Here is a 12,107-nt window from a genome sequence, read left to right as displayed (position 1 = left end):
TACATTGCCTAATCTTACTTAATTAGGCTGGCCTCAAACAATCAGGACTATGATTGGCTTTCAGATCAGACAGTCTCCCAGAGTCCTTGTTAAATTGCCAGCAGCGACAGCTGATGGAGAGAATATTGCTTGTGTGGGTTTTCCTTACCTTGTTATTGTACAATATGATGGGCTGACGGATTACTGCAAAAAGAGAGCTGCGCTTGAAGTGAAAAAATGGTTGTGATTGCCAGAATGCTGATGCAAAGGCCTTGGTGGCCATGTGCGTTCTGCAGCCGTTTCCCCAAATCCCCTGGGAGGGAAGCTCCTGAAAAACATGAGATGGAAATGGAGATGTAAAACAGATGTTGCTGCATTGACACCTGCTTGCAACAACTGACGTTGTGCAAGGTCCCACCATGCTCTGAGCCTGGACCCCCTGCTTTCCATGGGGCTCCCCAGCTGCGTAAGCACTCCAGGTGCTTCTGCACTGCGGTATTCTCTGGGCAGTAAATGTGTTTATGCAATGTTAATAGAGCCTCTGTTTCTCCTACCTGTGTGTGCACACGTAACCCTTCCTTTCTTTTCCATCCCACAGGACTTTTCACATATTTCGCCTGAGTTTCCAAACAGTGTTGGACCCCGTTCGCCTGGTGCATCAAATCCTCCAGGAAGCACTGACTGGGACAACGACTACCCTAGCAGAGAGTGTGGGATTAACCACTGCAGGCCAGTAGACAAAACAGAATATTGCTAATGCACTTTCCATTATCTGAACGCACAATCATCTGTAACTAAGTTCAGGAAAGGATGGGTGATAAAAACATGAAAATGTCATGCTACGAAAACAATTTGCATTTCTTTTTAATGTCGTGGTGCTCCATTTCTTCAGAAGCCTGAAAGGAATCACTTGAGTCGCAGGCCTAAAGATAATTGGGCATCACTCAGCCATTGCTGAGTTGCGGAAGCAATTTCTGCTGAGTTTTTTCATCCTCCTCCAAGCCAAATTGATCAGCATCTTTTAACTAGAAAATACAGGAAACATAGTGTTTATAAATTGCTGGAAGTCTGACAATTTACAGCAGCTGAGACTCTGACCTAAAATCTACAGCAGGTTGATAGGTTAATTATGATAAATGAAACTCAAGATTTCCTCTTCTCACTGAAATGATACTGTATAAGCAGGTAGTTTGAAAATCACAGATTTCTTCATTGGGCATGAAGGACTTTCCATTTCTTTGTGTTTCTGTCCTATAAGCAAAGGAAGTTTGACATATTTCCTTCCAGAGCGGGAGAGGGAGGCCCAGTCTGCTCCTGTTATGCATGCTGGACCCACTGTAACCATCACACACAAAAAATGAGAAAAAAAAAATCCAAGTCCTGTGAGGTTTTGGTGCATTGAGCCCTGGAAATAAGTGTTTTACAAATGCTTGCCAGATTGTCCCGCTGGTTGGTCGGCAGAGTCTGCTCAGTGCAGCCAGCAGAGCTGGTTTGCTGGTCTGCTACTTGCTTGAGAAAACTAAACTTTATTCGATGAGCTTCACGTTTTGTGGATGTGTGCTTTACACAGAGCTTAGTCCCTGGACGTGGTGGGGGTTGAAGGAGTTCTGCCGTATCAACACTATCATGTTTCTAAAATAATTGCCTTTGTATCTGAGGCCAAGATCTCCTCTAGTGTCTCTAGCAGTGGGCCCGTTATCCATTTGGGGGTTTAACCATGGGAGGGTACAAAGCCTTATCTTCCCAAGTGCCACACCACGCTTCAGTTCTCTGCTTCTTGCAGGAAACAGCCCCTGAAGCCTACTACCCCTAGTTCTGACGTGAATGGGCCAGCATGAGGGTCACTTCAGTGATGTTCCAGCTCCCTGAGAAATAAAAAATAGTGGGATTGTCTCAGTCACCAAAGTTGGGGAATGGTGGAAGGGTGAAAGTCACTCCAACCTCTGCCTAATCCACTGCTCTTGGCACCAGAGCTCAGCCGTGATAGTTCTGAGACTGCTGTTGTGCTCTGTAAAACAAGCACGTGGCTTGCTCTGAGAGCAGGTGGGGAAGGAAGCTCAGTAGCTCTCTGGGTATTGTGTGATTTACTTGGAGTGCAATGCTGTACTGGAACATCGCGCTTTCGTTCGAGATAATAGCGAGCTCCCAGCCTTTTCAGACTCTAGCTGCCGTCTGTGCCAGCACTGCACTTACAGTTGCTGGGCTGGGCACAGACAGTACAGACATTTAGTTCTTTGAGGGAAATACATAACTTGCGCAGAGCCATTAGAATATGCTCCGCTGTCTGCCGGCGTGAGGGTGCGCAGCTACATGGATTATCCAGGTTCTGCAGGGAAACACTGCACAGTCCTTGAAATTGCCACAGACAACCCTAAAGAAGGAACCTGTTTGGCACTTCTTAAGAAAAATCGTTCTAGGTGCTATGGTCAAAGTGCTAAATCCACCTGGAGGTTTAAGGCTTGTGGACCCTCATTTCCAGAGGTGCTGGGCAAAGGCAGCTCCCATTGAAATTAGCCCACTCGAAATGAGTATCAGTAGTTAGGAGGTCAGCCATGGTCCTGCAGCCTGGGTGCTCAGGGGCCCTGAACGTTCGTGGATCCCACAAGTGGTAGGTCCTTAGTTTAGATACTCAGATTTAATTAGGAAAATGTGAATACTAAGGTGCTGAAGCCAGAGTAACACCATGACCCAAAAGAGCTGAACTAGGTGCCAAGGTGAAGGGAAGCATCTTCTTTCAGTGCAGGACAAAGGTCTGAAACCAAGTGGCAGCAACCCAGCCTCCACCCCACGGACTGCCATTCAGCTTTGGGACTGCCTCCAAGGCAGGATGCTGGCATGGTCAGAGCACTTTTTGGAAAACACTCAATTCCCTCTGCAAATCCCAGTGGAGCCCAAGCAGCATACAGGGCTTACAGAGCCAGGTGGAGAGCAGGAGACTGGGGACACTCAGAAAGATGAAATGCTAACGTATGCAGGACTGAGTTTTGTTGCTAAAACAAGCTCTTTAACATCCTGCTCGAAGGCTGCATTGTAAGCAGAGAGCCCATGCAATTCATGATCAAAGCTCATGTATTTCATGCCTTTGTTACAGCAAAAATATCAAATTTCATGGGTTTATCACAGCTTCCCGGAAAAAATAATTGTAAGACCAGACAGATTATGCAGAAACTTCCAGTTAATTATTAGAGTAGATTATAGCAATGAATTCAGATGGGTGTGGGTCAGTACTGCAGAGAGTGTTTAGTGCATCAAAAACTGTCCTACTCTCTGTTAAGGAAAGAGCTGATCTCCCATTACTTGAGAGACATGATCTGCTGGAAGCCTAACTCTCAAAGCTGACTTGTTAAGCTTAAGTTCTTGTTATATTGCAAAGCCTGGTATGTCGGCAGTACCATCACCTCCTGCTCCTGCTAAGTCCTTGTATTTGCTGCTGAAGTGCATCCTGTGTCGCCTGTAGCGTCCGCACACATTTGTAGGACAAACCCTCTTCTCACTACTGAACTCCAGCTCCTGTTTATCTCAAGGGCCATATCTGCCTCTCATCGTTCTGCACATCCGTACTGCCTCTCTCATAAATTTTGCACTAATTTGGAAGCTACATCCCAAGTTACACTTAGACTCTTTTGCACAGCCTTGCTGTGATCTGAACATTTGGCCGTGCCCGGTTAGCTGTGTGCCTCAACAGCCTCGGCAAACAGCAGGACTTAGGCAATGCAGGCTGGGCAATAAAGGGAATGCACATCTTGTTGGGCTTGATTCATCAGCACAGTTTTAGGTATAATCGGGAAATCTCTGGATCATGTAATTGCCCATTTCAACCTTAAAACTGCATTCTGCTTAATTGTAATTAGAGCAGCACTCTGAGGAGCAAAATCACCAACTGTCTAGAAAGAAGAAGGACTATTTTCTGTTGTGATGTGGCTCAGCTGTAGAGTCTTAGATTCCTGAAAGAGAGGATCATACCAACCTCCCCAGCACAGAAGCACTCCTGTCTGGTGCTCCGGATTACGATTTTTATTTCATGTCAGACTTTGATATTGCTTTAGCTTCCAACCTGCATTGACACTGGGTTGTCTGGGGTAAAATTTCCTGATCTTACATTTTCTTTTGTATCTGTCATCCAGAAACTTTTGTAAAACTAAGAAGACTAGGCTTCTCTCTGTGCTTCCACATCTAATAAATCCTTTTATGAGGAATTTCTTCAGCTTTTTTTTTCAGTCTATGACTGCAAGTTAAATGTCATTAAACGATCCTTCTTCCTTTATACCCATCAAATTCTAGGTTCCTGTGAACAGACACTCCTTGGCTCATAAATCAACCATGTTAGAGTTTTAAATTTTTCTTCGTCTGTCTTCTGTCCGTTCTTAATTATTTTGCTGTGTTTGGTGACTTCTATCCAAATTTTCTAGCTCTTTCTGGGCTCTAGCTATTCTAGATCATTAATAAAGACATGAGTAGTGTTTTCTCATTCCAGATTAATATATGACTGTCACTCCACACAAGCAATTGCAACATAAGATTTTATTACTTCTTGTCATCATATCACAAGCTACTTAATCTCGTCACCAGACTCCCTCACCTGACAGTCTTTTTCTCATGCTTGCTCTTTCCTAGGTACCCATGTGCCAGGTATTTTTTTTTGGAATGACTTTTTCCACTTGAACTAGCTCACTTTTGTTGCAGCTTGGTTTGCAATTGCCTGTAAAATCTTTCTTAATTCCTCCAGGCACGTCTGTATTTTTTTCTTCTGTCCTGTCTTATAATTGCAAATCTTTGCACCCATAATATGTCTTCAAGATTCATTTGCATTTGTCTCCTATCATCTAGATTTTTGGTGATAAAACTGAACTAGATACCTCTTTCCATGTCCTTCATCTTATTTGCAAGAGTTAACATTATTCATCAGGTTTCAGAAAGCACTGTATTAAGACACTCTGTTATTCGGGAGATGCTGAACAGCCTGCTCTAAGCTGGTCCTGCTTTGAGAGGGAACAGATAGCCTTTAGGAGTCCCTTCCAGCCTATGTTATTTTATGATTCAAAGTATTACCTGAAGTCCCTATGGATTTCACCTAGTCTGTAGCCTACGCCTGCTATTTTAGTGAACTGATGAAGAAGTCACCCCACATGGTGTTGCATGATGCCTCTGTTATAAACACGTGCTGATTCTTCCTTGGCATAGCTGCTGTCCCCAGATAAATGTTAACCATCTTGAAAGCTTGAGTGGAGGTCAGCAAATGGAATTGCAGAGAGCTGTGAAAGCCCAGCAGAAAGCTGCAAGGTTGTGGTGTTCCTGCAGTTGCGTATGGGTGTGACAGCATCAGGCTGGCATTGCAAAATGATATTCACCTCTTGGCATGGACTAGTTTCTTTCTGGATGCCATTATTCAGCAGCTTTTCTCCCCCTTCTTCCCACCCTCCTTAGGTTAAAAGATAGGAGAGCCTAGACACTGTGATCAGATCCAAGCACTCATCAAGAGCAAATTATGAGCCACATACTGGCTCTTAGGAAGCCTGTGCAGGCATCAGCATTACAGGAAGGTCTTGCCCCTGAAAACAGATACTATATTTTTTCCAATTAGGCAGTATCTGCCAAGATCCTGGTTTCTCAGAAATACGGTTGCTTGTCTGGTCGTTATGACGTTCATCACCAGTTTCTGGGACTTACATAGGCTCCATGATCTCCACCAACTGCAGGTCCCCTGGCATACCTGAATCGTAGGCTTTCTGCTGTGAGTTGGCTAGATGTGCAAAACTGTGTACAGCCAGTTCATCCAGAGGCACAGAGCCTCTATAATTCATGCTAATGATGAAGCAATCTACTCCAAATGGGTGAATATTCCAAATCAGAAACTAAGTGAATGAACACTGTAAAAAGGCAAAGATAAAACATCACAAATGCACTTAGTTTGGATTCAATTATTTATGGTAATACTTTGTAATGTACTGGGAAATGTTCTGTACCATATTTTGTAAAATTAATGAAGTTTTAGTATTGGAATACCTCACTGCTGCTCACTGATATTAAATCTTCGCTGAGAGCAGTAGGGAAGATTGCATTTTAAATGCAGATTATAAAATGTGGAGATTAACAAAGTGCAGTCAAGTCTACGTTGCACTCCATCAACAACAGGATTGCCTTGTTGTCTGCTGTTTCTCTATTTTTCCGCTCAGAGTCATACACACACCAAAATCTGCCAAAGCTTTGTTATTTTCTTCACCGCCTTTTCAGGCCACATGCCCTTAAGGACCAGGCAGAGTTTTCATCAGATCAGTATAAATGATAAAATCAATCAAAATGTCTTCTGGATTTCAAAGTAAAATCCACATAGGTGACTTCAGCCAGCAGAGGGGACATACCGCTCACTGCCTGCTGCCTCCATCCAATTGCTCTCTCCAGTATTCCCTGAAAAAAGAACATCTGGGGGTGGGTTGTAGGCCACCACGCGTGGAAATTAAATATGCCAGTCTTATGTGGAATATGGAAACATCTTGGGAAGGCTGACAAGCCTCCTGGTTAGGTCTACCTGGTGGGTTGTGCTGGCCAGGTTCCTTGGAGAGCTGAGAAGAGCCCTTGCAGTGAAGACTGGCGTACTTGTATGAGGTACCACGGATATTCATGGGAACCCCACCTGTGGGGTCGTCCCAGCACGGCTCCCACAATGCTGAGGAAGGGCGAGGAAGACCTTCAGAGGAAAAGGCTACCCCTGAGAGGAGCTCCACATGCATAGCTGATGTGATTTGTGATTTTTTTCTGTATGAACAGTTGTGATACCAGTTACTACAGTGCCTCACCTCAGGGACAGTTTGGGTTTGGGGAAGGCAACAGTTAGAAGTTAGCTGTGATAGCTGTGTGCCTGCCTGACTCTGCTAAGTTTCCTGTCTATGACAGACCTGGATCTCCTGAATTCAAATTCATTGGTTTAATAACTCGATCACTTCAAGTTCATCCAAGGCATGGACATACAAAGCATGCACATCCCTTGCTAACATCCCTTTATTCCTCCTCCTTAACCCCTTGTCTTCCATGGGTTTATTGCACCTCCTACTGTCTTCCTCAGACCTGGGGGAAAGACTGGCTAAGCCTGCTTTCTCCAAGCACCAGAGCAAAGAAATTTTTCACCTCACTTCCTGATTTTTTAGTTTTTCTGGTTGTACTTATTTTGGGAGACAAGGAGAGGTTAGAGAGGCATCAAGAAAGTGATGTCTTCCATGTTCTTCATCCATCTAGTTTCCATAAATCCTCCTGGACACCTACAACTATCTTTGGATAAACCCCTTAATCATATTTTTGAGACTGCTACCTGTTAAACAGTACTCAAATGACATGTTTTATTCAAAATCAAGTGTATCTTTTTAAAACCTCTGTGTATTAATGTAAAGAGAGTTATGAACAGAGGGACTGGTGGCCAGGGGCTGAGTCCAGGTAGGATGCTTCCACTGCAGGATGATGGAGCCCGCAGCAGCATTGCACTCACGTTCTGGCCTGAGCTCCAAAGCATGGCTCTTGCCTGGAGCCCCAGCAAGAGCAAAAATTAAGCTACATGAAGGAATTTTTGATTAAGACCTTTCTGTTAAAATTACAGCACTAACAGCATGCCAGGCTGTCAGTTTAAGTAAGTGCCTTCTGCTTGGTTCATCTCATCACCACTTGTCCCTACATGCAGACGCTTTATGTCTTCCGTTGTGGAGTGCCTTAAAACCATGGCATGGCTAAAGCCTGGTGTGCAACCAATTGTGCAAATGCTCATTTCAAGCTGTCCCCACTGCCAGCTCTCCCAAGTTACTTTATGGCTGTTTTCCTGCCCGTCTCACCTTCTGCCTTTCATTTCTCTTACAGCATGCTGCCAAGGGACAAGGCACTCTACCTCACCTAAAACTCAACATGCTTTTTGAGGAGGCTCAGATGAAGGACACTTGAGAGGGTCTATCATACAGACTACCCGGAGAGGCACCGAGCAAGTCGTATGGGCGAGAGAGCTAATCTACTGCACCTCATCGCTGGCTTTGTTTCCAGGCTCTAAGAGCAGTTTTCTTCTATTATTTCTGCACTCTAAAGCCTACTTTCCGTGGAAGTCCAAAACCTCATAAATCATGAAGAACAAAAAATAAAAATAAAAAAAATAAATAAATAAACACAAAACCAACAAAAAAAGGACACCATTTTTTTTGCTTGCCATCAGCTTAGCTACAGACTATTTTCCTAGTGAACTGCTTTTAGATGCAGCATAGGCCCAGGTCTGGTGTCCTAAAGCATTAGGCCAGCTCAGTAGGAGGATGCACTCTTTTGACTTGCTAACAGCACTAAACTTTGTGCAAGAAAATGTGAAGTTTGTGTGAATATTGTACATGCAAAGGCCTTGGATGTCTGGCAAAAAAATACAAAAAATAAATAAAAACTATTCCTAGCTAGGTGGGGGGAGTGAGCAGAAGGCAAAATACAAGAGGAAAAATGTGAAAAAGATCATGAAAATATAATTTGTTGGATAGTTGTAAGTAGTTTACTAAGTGTTTTAGAGCTGTGCTAAAGACATCTTTAAGATTTTTTTGTGAAAAAAATTAGTAGTTTACTTTATAGTAAGAGCATTTTATATTAATTGTAGCACATTTTTTAGTTATACATAGAAGGGAGATGTGTATAAAATAAACCAACAAAAAAAAGCTTGCCAAACTTGTTTCTATTATTTGTACAGCAAGAAATGGACAATTTATATCCATGTTGTATGGCATTATTATATTTTTTTCTGCCATATGTCCATCTATTTAAAAATTGCTGACAATGATTTTTGTCTATTTATGAAAGATTAGAGAGCATAATTACAGTTTCTCATAAGGTGCATTTTTGATTTTTTTTTTTTTTAATTTTTTATTTTGTTTGATGGTGCTGCTTTCACAGCACCTGGCACATTCGGTTCACAATGCTTATCTTACCTTTCTTTATAATAAAATGTATGAAAAGTCAGAACCGAACCAGTCTCTTCTTATTCTGTGGGCTGCCACATGCACACCCTGAAAATGGTCCCAGCCAGCAAGGCCCCGCGCCTGGTCTCGTCCGCTTCAGTTTTCCCATCCCTTGCTCCCGTCTCATCCCATTCTTGCTTTCGTTCTCTCCCCTTTGCCAAATCCTTCTCTTCTCCCCTTTTCTTTTTCACGCCATGCTCTAGCTCAATAGCACTTAGCTAAATGTGCCTGGGACCATCATCTGGCATCACTGAGCAATGCCAGCCACCTTGCAAGACAGGCATTTTTGAGTTGCTTTTCTTGGAAAAATGCTCTCTTGTACACTCGGCAAAGGGTAGTTTCCTTTATAAACCACTAATTTGTTGCTGTATGTGTTTCCCTGCAAAACTAACGCGTGTCCCAGCCCCCTTAAAGACACTTGTCCCTTCTGCCAGTTGCTGCACAGACAGAAAAATGGCTCTGTAGACATGGGAGTCATCAAACTGTCTGATGGCCATTGACAGATGCCAACAAGACACCAATTTCCAGCTTCTGGGAAGCCCAGATGAGAAGGACAGTCAGACACAGCCAAGGTGGAAAATTCAAACACTATGAAAACTAACACGATGTGAAATTTCACACCAGCGGCCACCTGCCTGGAGGAAACCCGTTAATTAATGTACCATTTTAAGCCCATTTTTAGAACACAGCCTGGCCACACTGTGTTACCGGCACACGCCTCGCTGGCATTTAGGTAATGCCTAATTTCCTTTTCACAAATGGAAATGAATGAAGCTGTGGCATGGCTTTGTTTTCAGTGCAGTTTAGGGTAGCAGGTCTCGTTTGGGGCCAAATGCCGTGTTTCAGATTCCATTTTCCCCACTATTACCTGGCTGATTATGACAAAAAATGGCCATGACATTTGCGTTCTCTGGTGAGAACGACTCTGATGAGCTGCAACAACTTTTTAAGGCTTTGAGAGCATTTTAACAAAACAGAGTTAGGGTTATTTGACAAGTTACTTGGTTATATGTTGAGTGAGCGTTCGCACCCCAGCAGCCGTGGCACAGCGGCCAGCTCCCACTGGGTGCCACCAGCGAGTCCCACCAAAACTCCCTGCTCCCGCCACCCCAAATCCTGCACCTTTTGCCATGGGAAAGCTGGCCCTGGTACACTCTGGGCAATTGGGAAAGCCTTGTAAGAGTGAGCAGCTGCTTGGGGTGCGAGGCACCAGGCAGTCACCAATGGACAGCCTTGGACACCAGGAGAGAGACCGAAAGGCACCACCGGGCCAAGCCCCAAGGGGTACAGGAGGGACCAGAAATGCTTGCAAAAATCCCAGCAGGTCACAAATTCTGCTACCAGCCTGACATAAAATTGATATCATCATCCACTTCTGAGGCTGCCATGGTGTTACTGCCTGGCAATTGAGTGACAGTCCTCGCTGCTGAGAGCATTTGCTTTCTCTGCATGAGAGGGACACGAAATCAAGATGTAACTGTTGTGAATCAACTTTCATTAGAGCAGTTACACATTTAACCCCAAACTTCCTGCTCTCTGCAAATGTAAACAGCAAACAGAAAGCAAAAAGTGCTTGTTCCTTGCCCCGTTAAATGTAGTGACACTCTGTTTTATTCTGGAGCTGATATAATTACTATCAAACTTGGCACTCATGCAGCAGAGGCAGGGTATGTACAGTGAAGCTGGGCAAGTGAGGAGAGCTACTGAGTGAAGCTATAAACATAGGAAACTCTCATGCTGGCACCCAGCATAACCCTCAGCCACAAAGCTCCCCTTTTACCACTGTAATCTCGAACAATTTGAAAATAGAACCTGGGGCATAATAAAATTTCCTGAGGAACAGAGCAAATGATAGCATCTCAACATGTCCTGGGTATCTTGTGTTGAGCACATAATTACACAGCAGTATCAGAGACAGGAGATTTCTTCCGAACATGCAATTATTAAAATGAGAAAAAAAACAGAACATTAAGATGAAAGCCTACCTCCATTTATCATAGCAAGGAAATAGGACTTATTCCAGGGAGAGTTTCTTGAACGTTAATATTTTTTTTCGTGTAGCAGATAAATGGCCTCAAGGATCTGAAGCTGTTCCCGGCCTTGTGAGAAGATCTGGCACAGGTCATCACAGGAGGCATTTTGTTATGCCAACTCCCTGCCCTTTGCCTTTCCTACAGGCAAACGTTGAAAGGTGCCTGTGGGATGGGGGTGGCCACAGTTTGGCCCTGGGGACACCAAACCAGCACCAGCCATGGCCATGCTGGAGCTATCTTGGTGGATGAGGGTCAGGCGGCTTGTAGAGCCTGGAGCACTAACGAGAAATTGTGAAGCATTGCAGACCACTTCCATCCTTACTAATCTTTGAATTTGCCTGTGGCAGCTGTATTTAAACGCTTTTCCAGCTGTTGGCTAAATGCCCTGCCTCAGACTTGCTCTAGGGAACCAACTGGCAGCCAAGCTGCCCTGCCACCCTCAAGGCTGGCTCACAAAATGTGTCCCATCCTCGCTAAGCCACTTCAGAGACATAGGTGCAAAACTTCTTTAGGGAAGCGTATGGGTGTGTTTTACCGCCAGTAAAAGCATGAGTAGGGAGGCGAGAGTGAGCACTTGCATGAGCTGTGCCGGAATCATGCACTGAGTAGCCAGCACCAGGTGGTCATGGGCTGGGCTGGTGACAGCACAGCGGGGTTAGCGTCTTCTGGACTCGAACTCCTCAGGCAATTATTAGCATAAAATAGGGTAGCTGGACCCCAGGAGGCCACCTGACCCCTTCCTTGTGCCTCGGGGTAGAGTCAGCTCTTCCTAAACCCTTCTTTGTGTGTCTAACCTCTCTAAAAACCTTTAAATTCCAGAAAGTTAGCCTAAATCTCTGCCGCTACAAAGTAAATCCCTAGCATTTGAACGTAGGGAAGAACTTGTTGCTTTCCTTGTTGCAGTGTTTTTTTTCTGTGTTTGAAGAAGGATATTGCCCCTACTGCCTCACTCTCCTCCTGCTGGAACAGCTTGCAATTGCTTCTCAGAGGTCATGTTCCCCACAGCTCTGATGAGCTATGGACTTCCAGGTCCACAGTTGGAGATAGGGCTCTAGCAACAGCCCCACTGGCAGACACAGAAGACTGCACACCATTCCAGGACTTCCTCCTGCGTTAGGGAGCTGGGCCTGAGTGA

At 44.5% G+C, this 12,107-nt stretch overlaps 1 protein-coding gene across 2 annotated transcripts in view; it reads left to right on the top strand.

Annotated features, from left to right (window-relative positions):
* TOX2 (TOX high mobility group box family member 2) overlaps positions 1-8,893 on the top strand; it is a 150,918-nt gene extending 142,025 nt beyond the window's left edge. For both annotated transcript variants that reach the window (XM_062589218.1, XM_062589219.1), the window contains exons 8-9: positions 578-708; positions 7,819-8,893. In XM_062589218.1, the coding sequence (XP_062445202.1) occupies positions 578-708; positions 7,819-7,855 (168 nt within the window). In that variant the 3' untranslated portion in view covers positions 7,856-8,893. The remainder of the gene's footprint in view (positions 1-577; positions 709-7,818) is intronic.
* The last annotated feature ends 3,214 nt before the right edge of the window (positions 8,894-12,107 follow it).

The sequence above is a fragment of the Rhea pennata genome, chromosome 16 (genome assembly GCF_028389875.1).
Source record: "Rhea pennata isolate bPtePen1 chromosome 16, bPtePen1.pri, whole genome shotgun sequence".
Classification (NCBI taxonomy): Eukaryota; Metazoa; Chordata; class Aves; order Rheiformes; family Rheidae; genus Rhea; species Rhea pennata.
Note: the sequence above shows the minus strand (reverse complement) of the source record. Positions and strands in the feature narration are given on the sequence as shown.